The 21,732-nt window shown below is 35.6% G+C and overlaps 1 protein-coding gene across 1 annotated transcript in view; it reads right to left on the bottom strand.

Moving 5' to 3' along the window:
- Positions 1–21,732, bottom strand: part of PLXDC2 (plexin domain containing 2) — a 518,063-nt gene that overhangs the window by 49,653 nt on the left and 446,678 nt on the right. Inside the window, exons 10-12 of the mRNA XM_036758389.1 lie at positions 10,262–10,322; positions 8,649–8,799; positions 6,555–6,593 (exon numbers count right to left, since the gene is read on the bottom strand). Of these exons, the coding sequence (XP_036614284.1) occupies positions 6,555–6,593; positions 8,649–8,799; positions 10,262–10,322 (251 nt within the window). The remainder of the gene's footprint in view (positions 1–6,554; positions 6,594–8,648; positions 8,800–10,261; positions 10,323–21,732) is intronic.

The following is a 21,732-nucleotide window of genomic DNA, read 5'->3' as shown; positions in this document are numbered from 1 at the left end:
AATGTAGATGCTATTGGTATCCTTATTTCATGATTGAGGAAACCGAAAAAAAAACAGAGGTTAAGTGATTTGTTCAAGGTCACAGAACTAGGAAATGTCTGAGGCCAAATTTGAACTCACTTCTTCCTGGCACCAAGCCCAGCACTCCATCCATTTACACCAGCTGGTTGCCTCTAATGACAGCTAACACAAAGTTATGAGAGCTAGTCAAAATATTGCATGTCAGAATAAGATTCTGGGAGTTCCAGACAGGCTAGAACATTGGGGGAAAGATGATTTCATGAAATTTAATAAGAATAAATGCAAAATCTTGCTCTCATGCTCAGAAAATTTAACCCGAATGGCTAGAAAGAAATTTGTCTGAAAAGATTCAGGAAAAAGGAGTTGTGGGTTGCAAGCTTAATATGAAACAATAGCCAAAAATATAATGTAACTTTAGGCTATATTACATAGGACTGAATAGGAGTAGGATGGTGATATCCCCATTGTACTCTAGTCTAGTGAGCTCACATCTCAAATTTTAGGATGCTCTGGTCACCTCTGAGCACTTATTTTAGGTTGTTGCTTGTTGTTCAGTCATGTCGAACTCTTTGTGCCCCAGGTGGGGTGTTCTTGGCAAAGAAATTGGAGTGGTTTGCCATTTCCTCCTCCAGTTCATTTTACAGATGGGGAAACTGAGGCAAACAAGGTTAACTTGCCTAGCATCACACAGCTAGTAAGTATCTGAGGCCAGATTTAAACTCAGGAAGAGGAGTCTTCTTGACACCAGGCTCAGCACTCTATCCACTGCATCATCTAGTTGCCCTATATTTTAGGTAAGTCACAAATAAATTAGAGAGTATCCGGAAGAGATCAATTTTTATGGGTTTTATGGAAATCCAAGTATCATTTCATCTCATGAATATACATAGGATCATAGAAAGTTAGATATTAAAGGGTTCCTAGGCATGATAGGGTATAAATCCCTTCATTATACTGTTCAATTGAAAACAATTCCTCTACTAATTCAATTTACACTACTTTTCTACTTCCAAAAATGTTATTATAAATCACTTATACAAATACACAAACTTCCGGGACTCAGCTAAGTTGTTGATAAAATTATTAATTTGATTTGTTTTAAATATAAATTCTTAATGCTGGAAAATAAGGCAACTACTAAGACAGAGCACCTAATATTGGCACCAGCTACAAAACCATACAGTTCAATCTTCACTTAAACGCTGAACATGGTATTTATTTAGAGCTGAAAAGGGACCAACCCTTCATTTTGATGAGGAAACAGGCCCAGGAATGTGAAGTCATTAGAGTTTGAACTCATATTCTGACTATAAATCTATTATTTTTACTCCACTGTACCAAAATGTTCACAATTTCATGATAAGGAAAAAGGGAAAAAAAACCAGAAACATCTTACTATCATCATCATTATAAGTATAAATGAAAACACACATTTATTTTGCACATATCACAGGGCAGTTGAATTAACCCCACATTTCTCAAAAGGGCAAAAATTTAAAGAGGCTTTAATTAGCAAACTTAAATATAATCTTGATCTGGCTAGTCCTGGCAAATTGCTTTTGTGATGCAAGAAATCAATATTTATAACAACACTCAGTGATGTAATAGAAATTTTATGGTTATAAATTCTATATGATGATACCATTAAAAGAATCAAGTAAGAGAATAGGACATATGACCACAGATTTTGAGCTGAAAAGGGTCTTAAATGTTTTGTAGTCCAACCCACTCATTTTATAAGTGCAGAAACTGAAGACAAATATACTTTCCAAGGTCATAAATGTGAACGGCAGAGTCAAATTCAAACTTGGGTCTTCTGACCTCAGAGTCAGCATCTGACACATTCACTAGCACAATTAATTTTTTTTTTGAAAAAGGAAACTGAAAGGGGAGGAATGATTTGCTTTGAAGATATAATTTCATTTTGAATTTTAATTTACTTCAAAGTAATTCAACAAGTCTGCCATTAGCCTTCAACATTCCAGATGGCAAAGGAATTCAGAATTTATATAGAATTCTTTTATTGTAACTTTACAAAATCTTGATTGCCACATCTTGTAATGTTCCAAACAGAGATGAACAACTGCCTTATTTTTTTAAATAAAAAGGTTCTCTTAAAAATTATGACTTTGTAGGCTCTCATTTCCAAAGATGAAGAGTATATTCTTATGTCTTAGATCACCAAGAACTATCTAAAAGACTGACAAATCTTTGAATCAAAGATCAGGCCTGTAACTTCAGAGGTATTTTCTGAACTTAATTGAAGAGTTACCATAAAATTCAATGCATAATCAAAGATTTGTTGAAAGTGACTAAGGAGATATAGTGAGAGAAAACATTGCATAACTTTGCTTCTTTGAAACTTCGTGCTCCATGTTAAGCATAAAACAAGAGCTCTAGGCAAGTGAATCAATAATCATATTGGTCAATGGTTCTCCTACTGAAGTCAAATGTCTTTATTTATGGAAAATTTCTCTGCTTGCTTTTCTTTCCTATGAAATCCACTGAGGTGGCAAAGTCTGCAAAGGTGGAACATAAGCTCTCACTCCTTACATGCAAAATACTTTGCTGGTTTTGAATTTGAATCTTCATTCTTATTACATTTGAGTCTGTAAAATAATAGACCTCTCCTTCAATATCCTGGGGGCTTCCTTTTAAATCATGGGTCAATAGGGAGGTCTGTATTAAGCAATATCACTTTCAATCAATCAGTAATCAAGCAAGTCTTTATAAAGCATTTAGTGTGTACCAAGCACTATGTGATATCCTAGGGATACAAATACAGAAGATGTAACAATCTTTATGTTTTGCTTCTCGGCCTTCATCTGGAACTCTCATGGCAACAACTTTGCCTTTCTTTGTAACCTTCACATTTAACAACGTGTGTCACAGATAGTAAGCTATTAATAAGTGGTAGTAGGCTTGACCATATTGTTTCAGTATTGATTTTTTATATCCTTCCTTCCTTCTTGACCTATTTTCCATTTGGGCATCTCTAGCCATGTAACCCTATCTAGCTTTCATCTGAAAATATTGAAATTGCTTTTCTAAAATCTAAAATAAATACCTGCCTATACCTAGCTTTTTCTCCATTGTTTACATTTCATTTGAATTCTCTTCGATTCAAAAAATGTGTATTAAGTGTGAGACAATCAATGAGCAACTATTAAGCCCCTATTATATATATATATACCAGACACTATCCTAGGGTTAGAGATATAAATATAAAATGAAAGATCCTTTGCCCTCAAGTAGTTCACATTTTATAGGACAGACGATGTTATATGCTCAGGATGTGTCATTTTATTTTCTACTTTCCATAATTTTCTGTATTTCAGGGTGCAATGAATAAGAGTTTTCATTGATATAATATAAATCTCAACTTATTCACACCTAACAACATAAATCTTATTTATAAATATCTTTTCACTGATATACTTTCCACTGTAGTGAGGGCACAAATTTCACCCATAAACAGGAACATTTGTGATCTTGTCTGTTCTGTTGGTATTATTTTCATCATAAGGACATATTATAAAAATCTCCCTCAATGCCTATAAAAATGTGGTGTCCCCAGTTGATTTTTTAAATGTGTTTTTGTTTTGCCCTTTCTGACTTGATTTTCTGCTGTTCATTTGATCTTTTTATCCATATGCCATACAGGGTATGTTGCATATACCATACAGGGTATATGCCATACAGTGATGTTAATCCAAACATGCTGGGTTTTCACTGTCATCTAGATAAGACTAGATCACTGCAGAAATGATACCAACATGTGTAGATTGACCAATAGACTCGCCCCTCGAGGGTAGGAACTACATTACTTTTCTGTGCATCCTCAGCACTTAGATCAGTACCTCTACACAGCAGGCACTTAAGAAATGCTGTTGATTTTTCCCTTTAATTTTGTGTGTATTTGTTGTCTTCTCTGTAATTTATCTATAAATGCCCTTGGAATAACCCAACTGGCTTCCTCTAGTCTTGTGTGTCACCTCCTCCAGTACACTTTCTGATTTGTGAAGAGATGCTGCTTACCATTTGTCTCATACAATATTCTGCAAGTAAGCCTATCTTGTAAATTACTATTTCCTTGGGGCCACATCTTGGCTTAATGAGAAGATAAGGTGTTTTGTTCACTAGGGCAACCTCTTGGCTGTTTAGATCTTCTCATTGGGGTGACTATTATACATCAGTTAAACTTTCCTAATTAATATTAGTCCCTAAATAATAGTGCTGCAACATCTTGTTTAAATAGCTTAGACGGGCACTGTTGTAGTACATAATATCTACTGATCTTTAACCTTTTTGCTCCATTTTTGGGGTTAAATTTGACCTACTGTTTAATTAGTCTACAACCTGACTACACATTGACAATTTATTCTTGTATTCTTTTGCTCTTGATAGCTTGTGTTTTTACATAAATTATATTTTTCAATATATCCCTCCCCTTTCCCATCTCAGAGAGCTTTCATATATATACATATACACATGTATATACACATACATACATGTATACATGTGTGCATATGTATGTATGTTATATAATGTATATATGAAAAAAGAATAGTTTAACAAAACTAATGAACACACCAATTCCTTTTCAAACTGTGTATTTAATGTCTGACATACCTAGCCCCTCAACTCTCCAAAGAAGTAAGGGAGATGTGGTTTCATAGAGACTATTTGGGTTCAACTTTGGATATTATAAATTTACATCAGTCTGTCAAAACCATTTGTTGGTGTTCTTTCTGTTCATGTTGTTATAGTCTCTCTCTCTCTCTCTCTCTCTCTCTCTCTCTCTCTTCCCCTCTGTGTGTGTGTACACACACACACACACACACACACACACACACACACACACACACATACACACACATAATTTTCTTGATTTTATTTTATTTTGTATAGATTTAGATATATTTCCCATGCTTCCTTGCATTTATCAATTACTTTTTTTAAAGTAATAATAACACATTGTATTCATGTACCACAATTTGCTTAGCTATTCCTCAGTCACTGAGGTTCTACTACATTTCTAGTTATTTGATGCTACAAAAAGTTGACAGTTTATGCTTTGATAACTTACACACCAGGATCTACTTGTTTTCTGTTGGTTAAATATATACTCAATTTTAATTTTTTTATCATTTTACTTGATATTCAACAGGTAGTACAGAGGATAGAATATTGGACCTGGAGTCAGGAGAACCTGAGTTCAAATCTGGATAAAATGAGTAGAACAGGTAGGATCCCCTTCTAGCTGAGGAAAATAGAAATATACTGATGGAAGGTATGGCACTTGAGTTTTACCACCAAGGAAGAGAAAAGATTTCTGAAAAAAAAGTAGCATTGTATGTGTAGAGATAGTGCTGGGAGTGGCAGGGAGGGGGTAGATCATGGAAGACAGTGCGTAGAACCCCACAGAGGTATACGTGGATGCTAACAACAAGAATGAGTATGATGTATACATGACATGATTTGGAGAGGAAGCATTAATAAGACTTGGCACTATGATTGGATATGATGGGTGAGGAATAGGAAAGAGTTAGGATCAGGCTATTTTTGAAAGCTAAAGTGATATTTTCACTCTTTCTAAAGGTGGACATCACTTTTACTTCACTAATCAATATTCCTTTTTGATGGGAATTTGGTTAAAAAGTGTCTTTTTTTTACCTTATGGAAGATGGGATTGTAGTGAAGAAAGTGCTTTGTAAATCAAAAAAATGGTATATAAAGGAGGTTGAATAAAATGTTCTCTAAGGATGTTTTCAAACTTATGATCCTATTTTTTCTGTAAAAAGAATTTTTATCCATTAATTACCATGCACAAACTATCATATATCATGCATTTGTGTAAAAATGTGTAAAAAAAGAATGGATAAATGATATGATAAGTTTGTGATAAAGTAGATTAGATATTTTTTTCCTTTTCAAGACAAACTAATGCAAATATAAAACTAGAAGAAAATAACAGAAATTTTATAAACCTAAGTATTTTATGTTCCAATTAAGAATTACTCTATGTAGAAGCTGGCTACTCTTGATGGCAATTTGAGAGATAGATAGATAGATAGATAGAGAGAGAGAGAGAGAGAGAGAGAGAGAGAGAGAGAGAGAGAGAGAGAAAGAATAGGATACCATACTCTAGATAGCTCTATACGTACACTACATTTATCTGATGCTATGTCAACAAAAGTATAAAACTTGACCAACTCATCCATATTGAAATCATCCACAACAGTACTTAGGTTCAAGCAACAACTGAACATTTGATTTGATTATGCTTTGTTTTCATCTTAAATAGTTATGGCCCAGGACAGAAGTCAAAATTCATCTACCTTGATAGAATGCTTCGCCCTTCCTGCCTACTGCCATATGCCTCTGAAGCAAAGTTGTAGAGAATGAAAGCACAAACTGTGGTTACATTTTTCAAGAGCTGTTCAATTTCCTGATTAAGATGAATGAAATAGATTAGTCTATATTTAAGTAACCTATTAACATTGCTTATGAAGAAAAGTATCAGTTCCTACCTCCATTATCTCTTAAATGTAGAGCTATCTTGGTATCATCTGGAAAAGAAATTCAAAGTTATTACAACAGGAAGCTTCCCTTAACAATATCATAAATCTCATTAACAGGATTATTCTACCATCTGACTTAGCTGTAACATGATTAGCGTTCACTATTTCATTGAGGAGTCACTTTCCAATTCAATGAGGCTGGCCTAAACAGGTGACAACATGAGGTGGTGGCCATTTTTCAGGTTATGCTTTACAATAATCATAAAAAATAACACTCTGATTAAGAATCTAAAGGCAAAGGTTTTAGTGCACATAATGCATAAAGCAATACACAGAACATTACATGTAGGGAATGTTAAAAGAACAATGCACTGAGAGTTAGATTAGGGTTATTTTTATTATCATCATTATTAATTATTACCATGTTATGATCTCAGCACTGCCCCAGTTTGACTGTGTGGTATTGACCAAGTCACTTCACTTCTTATAGATTCAGTTTAATTTGTAAGACCCAAAATGGCCGAAAAAATGACCTTCAAGCTTCCTTCAAGATATAAAATTCAGTAAATTTATACAAATTATACATACTGTAAGACCGATCAATTCTATTAGCATTGGTAAATCATATTGATTATAATGATCATGGAATCATGGAATTTAGAGATGGAATATTCCTTAGAAGTCATATATTCCTGCATTTTCAATTTATGGATAAGAAAAAATCTCAGAGAAGTGAGATGAATTGCCCAAAACTGCACAAGTATGTAAATGGCAAAGCCAACATTCCATTTATTTCAAATGGATAAAATGTTAAAGGTCTAAGGGAAAGCAGTAGTGTTAAGTTGTAGGATTTGAATTGAAGTTCAAGTTCAAATCCAGTGATCTTTCCATTAACCTGTAATTTATTATGACATATATTTTCTTCTCTACAATCACTAACAACAGTGACACTTTACTATTTAAGTGTGGCTTTATTTTATTTCTTAAAATCTTGGCAGAAAAGAAGGTCAACTCAATTAAGATTACAAGTTTGTCCCCAGGGACATATTTAACTTAAACCTTTGAACACTAGGATGTGTGACAAAGTGACCCCTAATATGGTACCCATGGTCTTTCTCTTTCTTATGGAACTAGACAGTATTCACTGCTATGGGTAACTGCTAACTTAGTAATCTATTAATTCCTTATTTTTACCCTGTGATATGAATGACAGGAACAATTTAGGTTCCCTGTGCTGTCAATACACAAAGAGCAACATATATCTTGGTCTCAGAAAAAGACGTACACATATTTCATAATTGTGTACCAATTCTCTTTGCTCTAGTCATTTTCATGCCCAGCTGAAACTCAATGAAGAGAAATAAGGTAGAATATCAATTTAATATCATATTCAAACAAGAACATTTCAATGACTCTGAAAGTAAGGGTATAGGGAAGGATATTCTGAGCTTCCTTAGAGCCATTTTTTTTGTTACTCAAGTATCATAATCTTTCTAATCAAATTACAGGAGAATACACAAGGAAATTCAGAAGTGGATAATATCATATGCAGCCCAATCCCACTTTTCTTTCATTGCCCTTAATTTTAGTTTAAGTCACTTTGTCTCTCTGAGAGCAGGATCTAAATCTCCCATTAATTTGTGACCCACACGATGCATCATATATATATGAAGTGTGAAGTAGGGTAATTAATCCTTTTGACTTGCTAATAGAGAATAATCATCTCAAATATTAGATTTAGGTTCTTTTAGATTGTAATTCTTTTGCTTTCCAAATACAGACTTGTTGGGAACTTGACAGACATAGGCTCACCTTATCTTATAATAGCAAAGTCCTGTTCTAGCCCTAGAGAGTCTAGGAAAGACAATTAGCTGTTGTGGAATGGAGAATGGAATGGTCCAACAAACCCTTTAAAAATTATGTTCCACCTAAGTCTTAAAGACAAAGATAAGGAAACTAGAAGACATTTCACTCTCCTGACACCTTTTTTTCTATTACAAAGAAACAATGAAAAACATGATTTACTAAGAATTAATTTTCCTTTTAAAATTATACTTCAGCAAATACTACCATAATCCAAAAAATAAATCAGAGGTTTACCACCTTCTGTGGGGAGGCTGGTTGGTAGTTGTGGTGAAGTTATTCTTCTGGTGGTAGTTAAAACCCTGAATTGTGTAGTTGTTGATTGTTGGGTTGTGGTTTTCTGGGAAGATGTTTCACCTGGCTCTATGCTGTCACACATCTTCTCTTTGGACTGATGACGAAGACAAAAAATAAAATCAATTAACAGTGAACACTTTTTATCAGATGAAATTATTTTATTGTAGAAATAAATTGTATGAATCAAGAACCTAAGAAAATAGATCTAAGGCCAATATATGAAGAATACAGTTTTGAGTAGGACAATATTTACATACTTTATTCATTAAAATTATGAAATAAGGTAAAAAGAAATATAACTAATCACTACCATAGATAACTTCAATACTTTAGCTTAGGAGGATATGTATACGTATATGTATGTATCTGTGTATGTATCTCTACATACATACCTACATACACATACACACATACATACATACATATATACATACACACACACACTCACACCCACACCCATCAGAGCTTGGCACATATAGACATTTGGCACTTTTGTTTAATTGAATTTACAATGATATACAAACATCCCTCTAGAAATATTGCTGTACTTTTATCAATTGCTATTTTGGTGTTGTCCCTTTTCCTGTCTTCATTGACAGGAACAATACAGAGGAAGAATAATTATTCCTTTGAAAGATCAGGAAATGGATTAAATTATATCACTACTGACACCAGGCTGAATGTAATTTTAGACGTAATCTGACTGAAGAAGGGGCACCAATATGATCCTTAGAGTTTAATGGCTTTCTCGAAGATCTATTGCTCCAGGCCTTAATGGATATATTGTCTTTTTGTCACTTCCTCTGGGAGGTAATGTTTTTTAACCTCTTTCATCACTTGGTCTTTCAGCACTATTTTTTTTTTTTGGTTTTTGGATGTCTGTCAAAAATGAATAATCTATGACTTTTTAAATCACAGTCACAACTTCGGTTTACCATCTCTTCTTTAAAACCCAATGGAAAATGTGAAAACACGGAATTATTTTCTTCAAGTCACAGCAGGATATTTACAAGGCCATTTGGCTACTGGATGGAGTCCAGGAGATCCATGCCTGGAATGCTCTCCCTCCTTAACTCTACCTTTAAGTCCCAACTGAAATCCTAGCTTTTACAAGACACCTTTCCTAACCTCTCTTAATTCTAATGCATACCATCTGCCAATTATTTCATATATACCCTGTATATAGCTTGCTTTGTATATATTTGTTTGCACAATATCTCTCCCATTGGATTGTAAGCTACTTGGGGTCAAGGACTCTTTTTGTATTCCTAGCTTTTAGAACAGTATCTGGCACATAATAGGTGCTTAATAGATGTTTATTAATTGATCCCCTTCAAAATGGAGGCAGAGAATTTATGCCTAAAATCCATGAATAATCATTTTCTTTCATATGGCGTTGTTTTTCATGAAACCTATTGAACTTTAACTTATGAACTAAAGACTAAGACCAAAAAAAATCTGAATTTTAGTGGTTCTCTCCATTAAAGTCCACTATACAACATAAGAAAACACATCCCTACATGCTTTGATTTTGGGTTGTTAAGGGACCTACATACCTCTTCAGGGCAACCGCTGTCTACCCAGTCTTGCCGGTGACGATCAAATCCACTGGAGCATCTTGATATGAAGGTCAAAGTGTAGTCCACAAGAGAAAGATACAAGGCACAGAAGAGAATAGGAGAGGGAGGAGAGAAAGAGAAAGAGTAAAACATCTATTTAAAATTTTCCCATTTTAGCATACTGGAAGCTTTCTTCAAGAGAAGTAGCAAATTGAAAAGCCTAGAATTGTTTAAAGCTTATCAGAGTGTTGGTCACTCTCAAGATGGACCCAGTATTGCAATTACACTCATCAATAAATTTTTAGTCTAAATAACACTACCATGCTTTGAGTCTGATTTTTGACACTTATTTAAACCCCACTTATGATAAATGGAATGTGATATCCCCATGTTTGGGCATAATGGTGAGATGGGAATTTTCCATTTTTTTTGGCTAATACTTTGGCATATTAGCCATTTAAATTCTGACCTATATATTTCAGTTGCTCCCCTGGAGAGCTTCTCTTGTGCTTCACTGTGGTGTGCAGGTGATCCTAGGTTTTAAAATTTATCTGCTGGCAGAACGCAAAGTCTTATAGGTCCTACAGGTGCTCCAAAAGACCTGGCAACATTTGTCATCAAAACATCCTAGCTACTCTCAGAGACACTTATCATTAAGGGGCCCATCAGGCACCAGGTAATGATTTTTTATTTGGTTATGGCCACAAAAATTCATAAAAGGCATAAAGGTTTTACAAGTCATCCTAATAGAAAGAAGGCCTGCATCAGTGAACAACAGAGCTTTTCGAGTTTTAATTTATTAAAGGGCTCAAGTTATTTATTGTAGAGCCATTTTCCTTTTGGTTGTTTCTTCCTTTTCCTCTTCCAGCACGTAGCATGGTAACTGACAAAGCAGGCATTTAATAAATATGTATTTACTGACTCACTTCCTTCTTGGAAAAAAAAACAAAAACTTTTGAATAACAGGAAGGTGCCAGTTGTTTAGGGAAATATATTTTGGGGGATAAGTGATGGAAGTTAAATGCAAATTATTTTTACAAAGCACCTAACCTTTATTGCTGAACTCTAGAAGCATGTCAATTCAGGGGAGAATCATGATTTTTTGTTTTATGGTTCAACAAGATATTTCAAATTTGGGGTACTCTGGTACAGGGGGCCTGATGCAGTGGCCTAGTGGCAATGATTGGCCATGACATGAGGAGCAGTTGATGCTTTTTTGAATGTGTCAGTGGGACTTATAAATACACCCATATAGAAAAGCATAAATTCGCACTCTGATTCTATCAGTAGCTTTAGAAGACAGTATAGTACATGGAAAATCACTGGCTTTGCAGGTATAGGACCCGGGTCATAGCTCAACTACAAATGCTTAAAACCTGTGTGACCTTGGAAAGTCATTTAAACTTCCTGGCCCTTGGTTTCCTCATCAGGGAATAAAAATGAGGGGATTAACCTTACTAGACTAAGGGTTCTTACCCCGGGGTTCAGGAACATTTAAGATTATATTCTGTTAATTGCGTTTCATTATAATTAGTTTCTTTTGCAATCCTATGTGGCTGATTTTATGCATTTAAAGCCAGTCTAAAAAGGGTTCAATAGGATTGCCCAGGCAAACAGAGGGGTCAAAGACATGACGAAAATGAAGACCATCTGTATTACATGAACAAAAATGTTCCTTTTCCATATCTAGATCTAGGATCCTATATTGCAGAAGGAAACAAAAGGTGAGCAGAACACAGAACTGTGTAGTAAGTCTAAGACACTCACCCAATCACTAGAGAAGCTGCTGTTCTAACACACGTTGATCAATAGATTTATTATAAGGATTTATAACAATAGCAAACCATTCCAATATCTATGCCAAGAAAACTCCAAATGAGGTCACAAAGACTGGGACATGACTGGAAAATGACTGAAGAATTATATGAAATTATAATTACAATCTGGTTTATAATTCAAAGTTAAAAGCCAGACAGGATCCCTGTTACTTTGTTTTTATCAATCAGAAGTATAAGAGCATTATGTCAGTGTGAAGGTGCTGAATTTAGGGAGGTTACGCAAACCTTTTAGGGTTCCCTCTTACTCTGTTGCAATACAACTAGTGACAGGGAACTCTAGAGCTGAAATGTAAGAATGAAACAACACAATTCAAAGAATCATTCCCATTCTCTCTACCTCCAGGACATCCTTTTAGAGGATTATACAGCAGGGAATACACGTTTCCATCCACCTACAGATAGGTTGGCAGAATAAAGTTTTATCCTAGATGGATTAGTCTGTTAACAATTTGAAAGATTTCCCTGGGCAAGCTGCAGAACCTTGTGGTAAGCTCTGGTATTATCATAATTAATAGCCCAGGCCTATAGGTGTTGGAGAATTCCAGTTGTCCCTTTTGAAAACTTGTAAAGCATGGATTCATATGTTAATTTCCAGAGAGGAGCTGGGTGGTGCAGTGGATAGAATGCCAAGACCTGTAGGCACAAAGACTCATACTCATGAGTTCAAATTTTACCTCAGACACTTATTAGGTATGTTACCCTGGTCAAGTCGTTTAATGTTTGCCTCAGTTTTCTCATATGCAAGATGAGCTAGGGAAAGAAATGGCAAAGCACTTCAATATCTTTGCCAAGAAAACCCCAAATGGGGTCACAAAGAGTCAGACACAACTGAAAATTACTGAACAACAACAAACTTCAGACTCGATCTTGACCATTTAGCAGTTTGTGAGGACACACTGGTGAGCCGATATAATATTATTTGAAGTCAGCTCTAACGGAAAGAAAGACTCTTGGCTCTAAGCAAACGGATCCATAAAACACATAGGAAGTGTACAGAAATGCAAAGATACAGTGACTTAGAGAGGATGTTTATTTCAATTAAGGAATTAGAATCTTTAAGTTACTTCCTCAAGCAGACAATTGAAATTACATAAATAATCCACAGGTAGTACACTGGCTTTGTACTCATAAGGAAAAAACTAATATACTTTTTAAAAAAAAAGTTTTAAAATGCATATTGCTTTTGCTATGTCCCAACATACAATTTACTGTAGGTTGATTCCTGTTGTTAGTTTCCAGAATATAATCTAATTTGTGTATTAAACTGTATCCCTCTTATACAAATTGATATAGTACAGAGCCTCAAATGAGCTGTATCTTTCTCAATTCTAATTCAATAAGATACTGGTTTAAAAATCCCCAAAGCACCATATTAAGTTAACATTTATATTTTGCTAATATACCACAATCTATCAGATAGTATGCTCAAAAGAGAATTCAACACTTTCTTCCAAAACTTCAACTGACCATCCTTTAAATATCATTATTTCTGTTGAAGAAATCATCACCACTCTAGTCCCTCATGCTCTCAGAGTCACACTTGACTCTTCATTCTTTTCCATACTCTGAATCCAATCTGAAATTATCTTATCTATTTCATCTGCACAAGATCCTACATATTACCCTCCTGTTTATTTACTCCTTTACCCTTCCTCTTAGATCAGATTCATACTAACTCTTACGTGCACTAGTCTGTAATGGATCTCCAAGATTCCAGTTTCTACTCTTTCCAATCCATCCCATACACAGCTGCTAAAACAATTATCCTAACACACATGCAAAAATCTTCAGTGGTTTCCTGTTATTGCTAAGATAAAATGCAGACTCTTCAGACCAGCATTTAAAATTACCCACAATCTGGTTCCAACTTACCTTCCAGAAATTTAACATTGACCCTCCCTCACTTTTATGTATTCCACATTGCAGCCAAACTGGATGAACTTCTAACTCAACATTCTTCAAACTCAACATTCTATCTCCTGCTGCCATCATTTTGAACAAAGTGTTTCCCATTCCTGTAATGTATATTTTCTTAATCTATGAGTCAGAGTCCTTATTCTCTTACAAATTTTAGTTCAGGTGCTGTCTCCATCATAAAACTTTCCATTATTCAACCATCTAGATTGTGCACGGGATAGAGTACTAGGCCTGGAGTCAGAAAGATATGAATTCAAAATTAGGCTGAGACACTTCCTAGCTATGTGACCCCAGACACTAAACTTCTGGTGGCTTCAAATTCTCTTATCTGTAAAATGGGGATATCTTCCACGGTTGTTGTAAGCATCAAAGGAGATATTTATTAAGCATTTAGCAAACCTTAAAGTGTTATATAAATCTTAATTATTATCATTGTTATTATTAGTCTTCTATCTCTTCTCAAATAATTTTACATTTATTGCTCAGTTCACAGATGGTGTGCCTACTAGCCCTTCAACATGGAGAATGTCACCTCCTGGAAAGCAGGGAGGCCGCAGCATAGGACTTTTTGTTAATATCACGTGTTTAATAAACACATGCTGAGTTGAATTTATTGATGTTATTTGGATGGATATTAAGAGAACTTCAGAAACAGTTCCATTTAGCAAGGAAAATGTGATAAAAAGGGAATTAAAAAACCATACCCCCTCCTCCCTTCTCTCTCTCAATCTCTCTTTCTCTCTCTTCTCCCTACATATGTACATGTGTGCATGTATACAAATGTATGTACATATATATGTATATAAATTTATCTGTAATTTAATGGCATGTGGAACTACCAGGAAGAAAAATCTTGCTACCAAATCTTACTTGGAGATGAACAACTGTTGTACAACTCATCATCTTAGGGAGTTGCTCAGAGCCCTGAGCTGATAAGAGATTTGTTCAGAGTCACACGGTAGTATATGCTAGGGGTGGGACTTGAATCCAGATCTTCCTAATTCTTAGGCACCCTTTTCTTCTCATGCCTCTGTACCACACTCCTCCTCATGAAGAAACTATAATGGATTAAAAAGATAAATCATATGTTTTTATGTAGTTTAATATGAGTTAACAGATAATAATGAAACTATCTGATTGATTATATGCCATTACTATGTCTTAAAATGACACACATACACACACACACACAGACACACACACACAAAACCTTCACAGATGTTGAAAACCAATTCAAGAATGCTCTTCTGAATTATTATATAAACTTAATTATCTGCAAAATTCCAAAAACTCAAGACAAATATCTTAGCAGATCCTCTGATGGTTGATGTTGCCCAAACAGTTAGTCACAAGGGGAATTTGTATGTGTATCATGGCATGACATCTTTATGGAAAAATCCAATTATATGCTGGGTATAAAATGCTCTTGAAATATTGTAAAATGACAGAAAAAAATGAGCTTCCAGCAGGAATGAAATGGAAAAGGGCTTAGAAAGCTGGCTATATTTAATACCAGAAATTATGGCAAACGGGCAAATGTATGTGGAACAGATATAGTATAGTATGGTTAGATATTTCTTACATAGAACACACACAGAACACCCAAGGGAATTATTCTTCTAGGCCTAAGGGGAAGTTAAATCTTAAAAATTAAATAAGTTAAAAATTATATAAGGTGAGACAATCATTATCTCAATTCAAATGTTAGTTAGAATTTCCATTTTAGGGGGCCTCTAAGATACTAGTACAGAATCTAGTCATCTTGTGGAAGTCACCTTATGTTACTCATCTCTCTTCTAAAATAGATTTAATTGCTACAAATAATGTGGAGCATCATGAAAATGAGACTTTCAGACTTCTGGGGGTAGAGCCAAGATGGCATAGTAGAAAAAACATTCAATATGGCTCTCCCAACATCCCCCTCCAAACTTTAAAATAAGGTCTCAAATCAAATTCTGGAGTGGCAAAGCCAACCAAAGGTCAGAGTGAGATGTTCTTCTAGACCCAGACAACTTAGAAGGTTGTAAAGAGAGATCTGTGATATGGAAGTGGAAGAGAGCACAGAGCCCACCTGCGTGAAACAGCAGTGGTGGGACTAGGTTGGGGGCAGGGGAACAGAAACAGTAGCAGCTTTGGGAGCTTTTAAGTCAGAGATGGTAAGCAGACCCAGAAACTAGTCAGAAAGAAATTACAGGGGACCCCTGTGCTAGCGCAGGGTGCAGGACCCAAGGCTGTTTGGCAATTCCATTGCCTAGTTCCACTTCCGGGTCATAATTCAAGTGCAAAAAGGAGCACTTTTGGGCAAGAGGGAGTGAGAGCCCTGAAGAGCAAATATGTGGCAACTCCACTGCCTATACCCACTTCTGGATCACAGTTCAAAGGTGGAAAGGGGAACTTTCAGTCAGGAAGTGGATGCTTTTAGGGGAAGTATCACTTCTGGCCTCACAGGATCAGGGACCCTAAGGAACAGTACTATTACCTGTCCCAAGGGTAGGGGGGTTGTGAAGAGCAGTATCAGTTGTAATCCCAAGGGATCAAAGTCTCTTCCTGACCAAGGATCAGAGTGAAGAGGAGGGGAGGAGAGATCACATCTCTCCCTATATCGCCCTGCAATAGAAGCACCAAAAATTTCCAAATACTGAGAATTGGCTCTGAAAATAGCAATGCAAAAAAGCCTGAAGCTTGAGACAGTGTATTCCAGCCCCATCCGGGGCACAACACCCAACATGAATATAAAGTTCCAAATCAAGAAATAGGATAAAAAATTAGCAAACATTAAATAAGTCCTGACCATAAAAATCTCCTATAGTAATAACAGAGATGAAGACACAAACTCAAAAGAAGATGAAGTCAAAACAACTACAAGCAAAGTGTCAAGGGAAAAAATGTGAACAAGACATAGCCCAACAACTAGAAAAAGAACAAAAAATCCAAATATGGAAATCCTAAAAATCAAAGGACAGATTAATAAAATTGAAAGCAAATTAACAAATGAATTAATAAATAAAAGTGGGAGCTAATTTTATGGAAGAATAAAATAGCTGAACCCTAGGTTAATTTAATTTTTAAAAAAAGAAAGAAGAAAAGCAAATTACCAGTACTAAAAAATGAAAAGTGTGAAGGCACCACCAATGAAAATGAAAATAAAATAATTATTAGGAATTATTTTGCCCAATTGTATGCCAATAAAACCGACAATCTAGGCAAAAGGGATGAATATTTAGAAGACTTTAAATCACCCTCATTAACAGTAGAGGAAATAGACTATTTAAATAACCTTATCTTAGAAAGAGAAATTTAACAAGCCATCAATGAGATGCCTAAAATAATCTCCAGGAACAGAAGATTTACAAGTGAATTTTACCAAACTTTTAATGTCCAATTAATCCCAATATTAAATAAACTATTTGAAAAAATAAAGTAAAGAAGGAATTCAATGAAATTCCTTTCATAACACAAATACAGTTTTGATACCTAAGCCAGGGAGAGCTAAAACAGAGAAAGAAAAGTAAAGGCCAGTTTTGTGAATGAATATTATTGCAAAATTTTTAAATAAAATACCAGCAAGATTACAGAAATATATCACAAAAATAATATACTAGGACCTGGTGGGATTTATACCATGAATGTGGGACTGGTTCAATATTAGTAAAACTATCAGCATAACAGACCATATCAATAATAAAAACAACAAAAATAATATGATTAAGTCAATAGATGCAGAAAAGGCATTTGACAAAATAAAACACCTATTCCTATTAAAAACACAATAAAGCAGCGGCAGAGCCAAGATGGCAGCTAGAAAGCAGGGACTTGTGTGAGCTCCCTGCCAAGTCCCTCCAAAAACCTATAAAAAATGGCTCTGAACAAATTCTATAACTGCAGAGGGAAGCAGGGATCCAGCCCAGGACAGCCTGGATGAGGTCTATCACACACAGAGCTGGGAGCAGAGCTGAGCAGAGCCCAGTGTTGGCGGCAGCAGGACCAACCAGACCGGGAGCCAGGCGGAACAGGCTCTAGTGCCCTGAATCAGTGAGCTGTGGCGGTTACCAGACTTCTCAACACACAAACAGAAAAGAAAACAGAGAAGATTAGTGGGAAAACCTCCTGGGGACAGACTGAAAAGAGTTTGTGGTTTGGCCACTGCTCCAGGGGCAGCGGGGGAGGTGCAGCTATAGAACTACAGCTGCAGTTGCTTTAGGCCCCAGGCCCACCTGGTGGGAGGAATTAAGTGGCAGATCAGAGTGGGAGTGCAGAGCCTGCTTAAGATCTGAGTCAGGTCCAGGCTGGTGTTTCTTGGGGAAGGAGGAGTGGTGTGGAAGAGCTGGCTGTATAGAAATAGCTCTGAAATCAGTGGCGCATCCCCTCAAGCCTGGAAGGAAGTACTCTTTACTCTGCAAGCAGTCATACCCCGATAAAAAACTCAAGGGACAAATAAGTTGGCTGGGAACATGGCAAGGCAGTAAAAACACACTCAGATTCAGTCTCAGACTTTGGAATCTTTCTTTGGTGACAAAGAAGACAAAAACACACAGCCAGAAGAAGTCAACAAAGTCAAAGAGCCTACATCAAAAGCCTCCAAGAAAAACATGACCTCGTCTCAGGCCATGGAAGAGCTCAAAAAGGAGCTGGAAAAGAAAGTTAGAGAAGTAGAGGAAAAATTGGAAAGAGAAATGAGAGTGATGCGAGAAAACCATGAAAAACAAGTCAATGACTTGCCAAAGGAGACCCAAAAAATACTGAAAAATACACTGAAGAAAACAACACCTTAAAAATAGACTAACTCAAATGGCAAAAGAGCTCCAAAAAGCCAACAAAGAGAAGAATGTCTTGAAACGCAGAATTAGCCAAATGGAAAAGGAGGTCCAAAAGACCACTGAAGAAAATACTACCTTAAAAATTAGATTGGAGCAAGTGGAAGCTAGTGACTTTAGGAGAAATCAAGATATTATAAAACAGAATCAAATGAATGAAAAAGTGGAAGACAATGTGAAATATCTCATTGGAAAAAACACTGACCTGGAAAATACATCCAGGAGAGATAATTTAAAAATTATTGGACTACCTGAAAGCCATGATCAAAAAAAAGAGCCTAGATACCATCTTTCAGGAAATTATCAAGGAGAACTGCCCTGATATTCAAGAGCTAGAGGGTAAAATAGAAATTGAAAGAACCCACAGATCACCTCCCCAAAAAGATCCCAAAAAGAAAACTCTTATGAATATTGTTGTCAAATTCCAGAGTTCCCAGATAAAGGAGAAAATACTTCAAGCAGCCAGAAAGAAACAATTTGAGTATTGTCGAAAAACAATCAGGATAACACAGGATCTAGCAGCTTCCACATTAAGGGATCAAAGGGCTTGGAATATGATATTCCAGAGGTCAATGGAGCTAGGATTGAAACCAAGAATCACCTACCCAACAAAACTGAGTATCATGCTCCAAGGCAAAATATGACTTTCAATCAAATAGAGGACTTTCAAGCTTTCTCAGTGAAAAGACCAGAGCTGAATAGAAAATTTGACTTTCAAACACAAGAATCAAGAGAAGCATGAAAAGGTAAACAAGAAAGAGAAATCATAAGGGACTTGCTAAAGTTGAACTGTTTTATTTACATTCCTACATAGAAAGATGATGAGTATGATTCATGAGACCTCGGTATCAGAGTAGCTGAAAGGAATATGCATATATATATATATATATATATATATATGTGTGTGTGTGTGTGTGTGTGTGTGTGTGTGTATGTATGTATATATACATATGTGTGTGTATGTATGTATAGAATAAGGTGTGTTTATATATACATATATATGTGTGTGTGTGTGTGTGTATATACACACACACACTCACACACACACACACATACATATAGCCAGAGGGCACAGGGTGAATTGAATATGAAGGAATGATATCTAAAAAAAAAAATCAAATTAAGGGATAAGAGAGGAATATATTGAGAGAGGGAGAAAGAGAGAGATAGAATGGGGTAAATTGTGTAACATAAAAGTGGCAAGAAAAAGCGGTTCTGTAGGAAGGAAAGAGGGGGTAGGTGAGGAAGAATGAGTAAATCTTATTCTCATCAGGTTTGACCTGAGGAGGGAATACCATACATACTCAATTGGGTATCATACCCCACAGAAAAGAAGGAGGAAGAAGATAAAAAGGGGGGATGATAGAAGGGAGGGCAGACAGGGGGAGGAGGTAATCAAAAACAAACACTTTCAAAAAGGGAGAGGGTCAAGGGAGAAAATTCAATAAAGGGGGATAGGTTAGGAAGGAGCAAAACATAGTTAGTCTTTCACAACATGAGTATTGTGCAAGGGTTTTACATAATGATTTGCATGTGGCCTATGTTGAAATGCTTGCCTTCTTATGGGGGGGGGAAGAGGGGAGAGAATTTGGAACTCAAAGTTTTAAAAACAGACGTACAAAAACAAACTAAAAAAAAAGTTTTTGCATGCAAGTAGGAAATAAGATACACAGGCAATGTGGCATAGAAATTAATCTTACCTTAAAAGAGAAGAAGGGAAAGGGGGATGGGAGGGTACTGGGGTGACAGAAGGGAGGGCTTACTGGGGACCGGGCAACCAGAACATACGCCATCTTGGAGTGAGCGGGGGAGGATAGAAATGGGGAGAAAATTCATAATTCAACTCTTGTGAAAATCAATGCTGAAAACTAAATATATTAAATAAATTAAATAAAAAAACACAATAAAGCAAAGGAATCAATGGAGTCTTTCTTAAAATGATAAGTAATATCGATCTAAACCAAGAGCTTATATTATCTATAATGGGGATAAACTAGAAGCCTTCCCAATAAGATTAGAAGTGAGAAAAGGGTGTCCATTATCACCAACATCATTCAATAGAATGAAACTTTGGCCAAGCAAATGGTAATGACCCCAAAGCCCTAAGTTAACTTGATGGATGTTTTCAGCTGGGGGATGGCAAATGTCAGTGGCATGTTAGAGTCGGCCCTAGCTCAACATCTAATTTACACCTACAAAAGTATTACTTAAAAGAATCCTTGAAAAGAAGATCAAGAAGTGTTGATTTTGAAGTTGGAAAAGGCCATCTGGCTCACTAGAGTTGTCTCCTTTGGTTTACACAAGAATCATTCTTTAAGGGCAAGCCAGGTTCTAATTTCATGGAAACACGATGGTTTAATAATGAAATTCTCACTTTTGAGGTAATTGCTAATTACTCGCAGTGCATATTCCTATAACCAGCTTTGTAAGTTTCTATTAGTTTAGTATATAACATATCAATTTTAGACTAATTTTCTTCAATCGATACTCTAAACATTTTAATTTTGTTATTTATTTAATTTTAAATTTACAGAATAAAACAATCATTTCCATAACACAGTAAAATAAAAAAGATGATTATACATCTAAATGTAAATCTATCATGTACAACTTGCTATTCTTTTTAAATACATAATAAAGTTATCATGTAAATGTTTTCCCCCTCATCTCTTACCTCTGACACTTGGAATCTCTGATTTCCTTCAAGACTCAGCTTAAACGCTCTTTTTTTCATGAAGACTTTCTTTTTTCTCCCCAAAGTAACATTATATTGATTTTTATATATTTTGCCTATATTTATGCATGTATACATTTTCATCTCCATGAGAATGTCAGCTCTTACGTGTATGAACTTATACAGAGAAGAGTCAAGAGACTACTTTATATAACACTGTAAAGA

The sequence above is a fragment of the Trichosurus vulpecula genome, chromosome 5, assembly GCF_011100635.1.
Source record: "Trichosurus vulpecula isolate mTriVul1 chromosome 5, mTriVul1.pri, whole genome shotgun sequence".
Lineage (NCBI taxonomy): Eukaryota > Metazoa > Chordata > Mammalia > Diprotodontia > Phalangeridae > Trichosurus > Trichosurus vulpecula.
The sequence above is the reverse complement of the archived record's forward strand: the minus strand, read 5'-3'. Positions and strand labels throughout refer to the sequence as shown.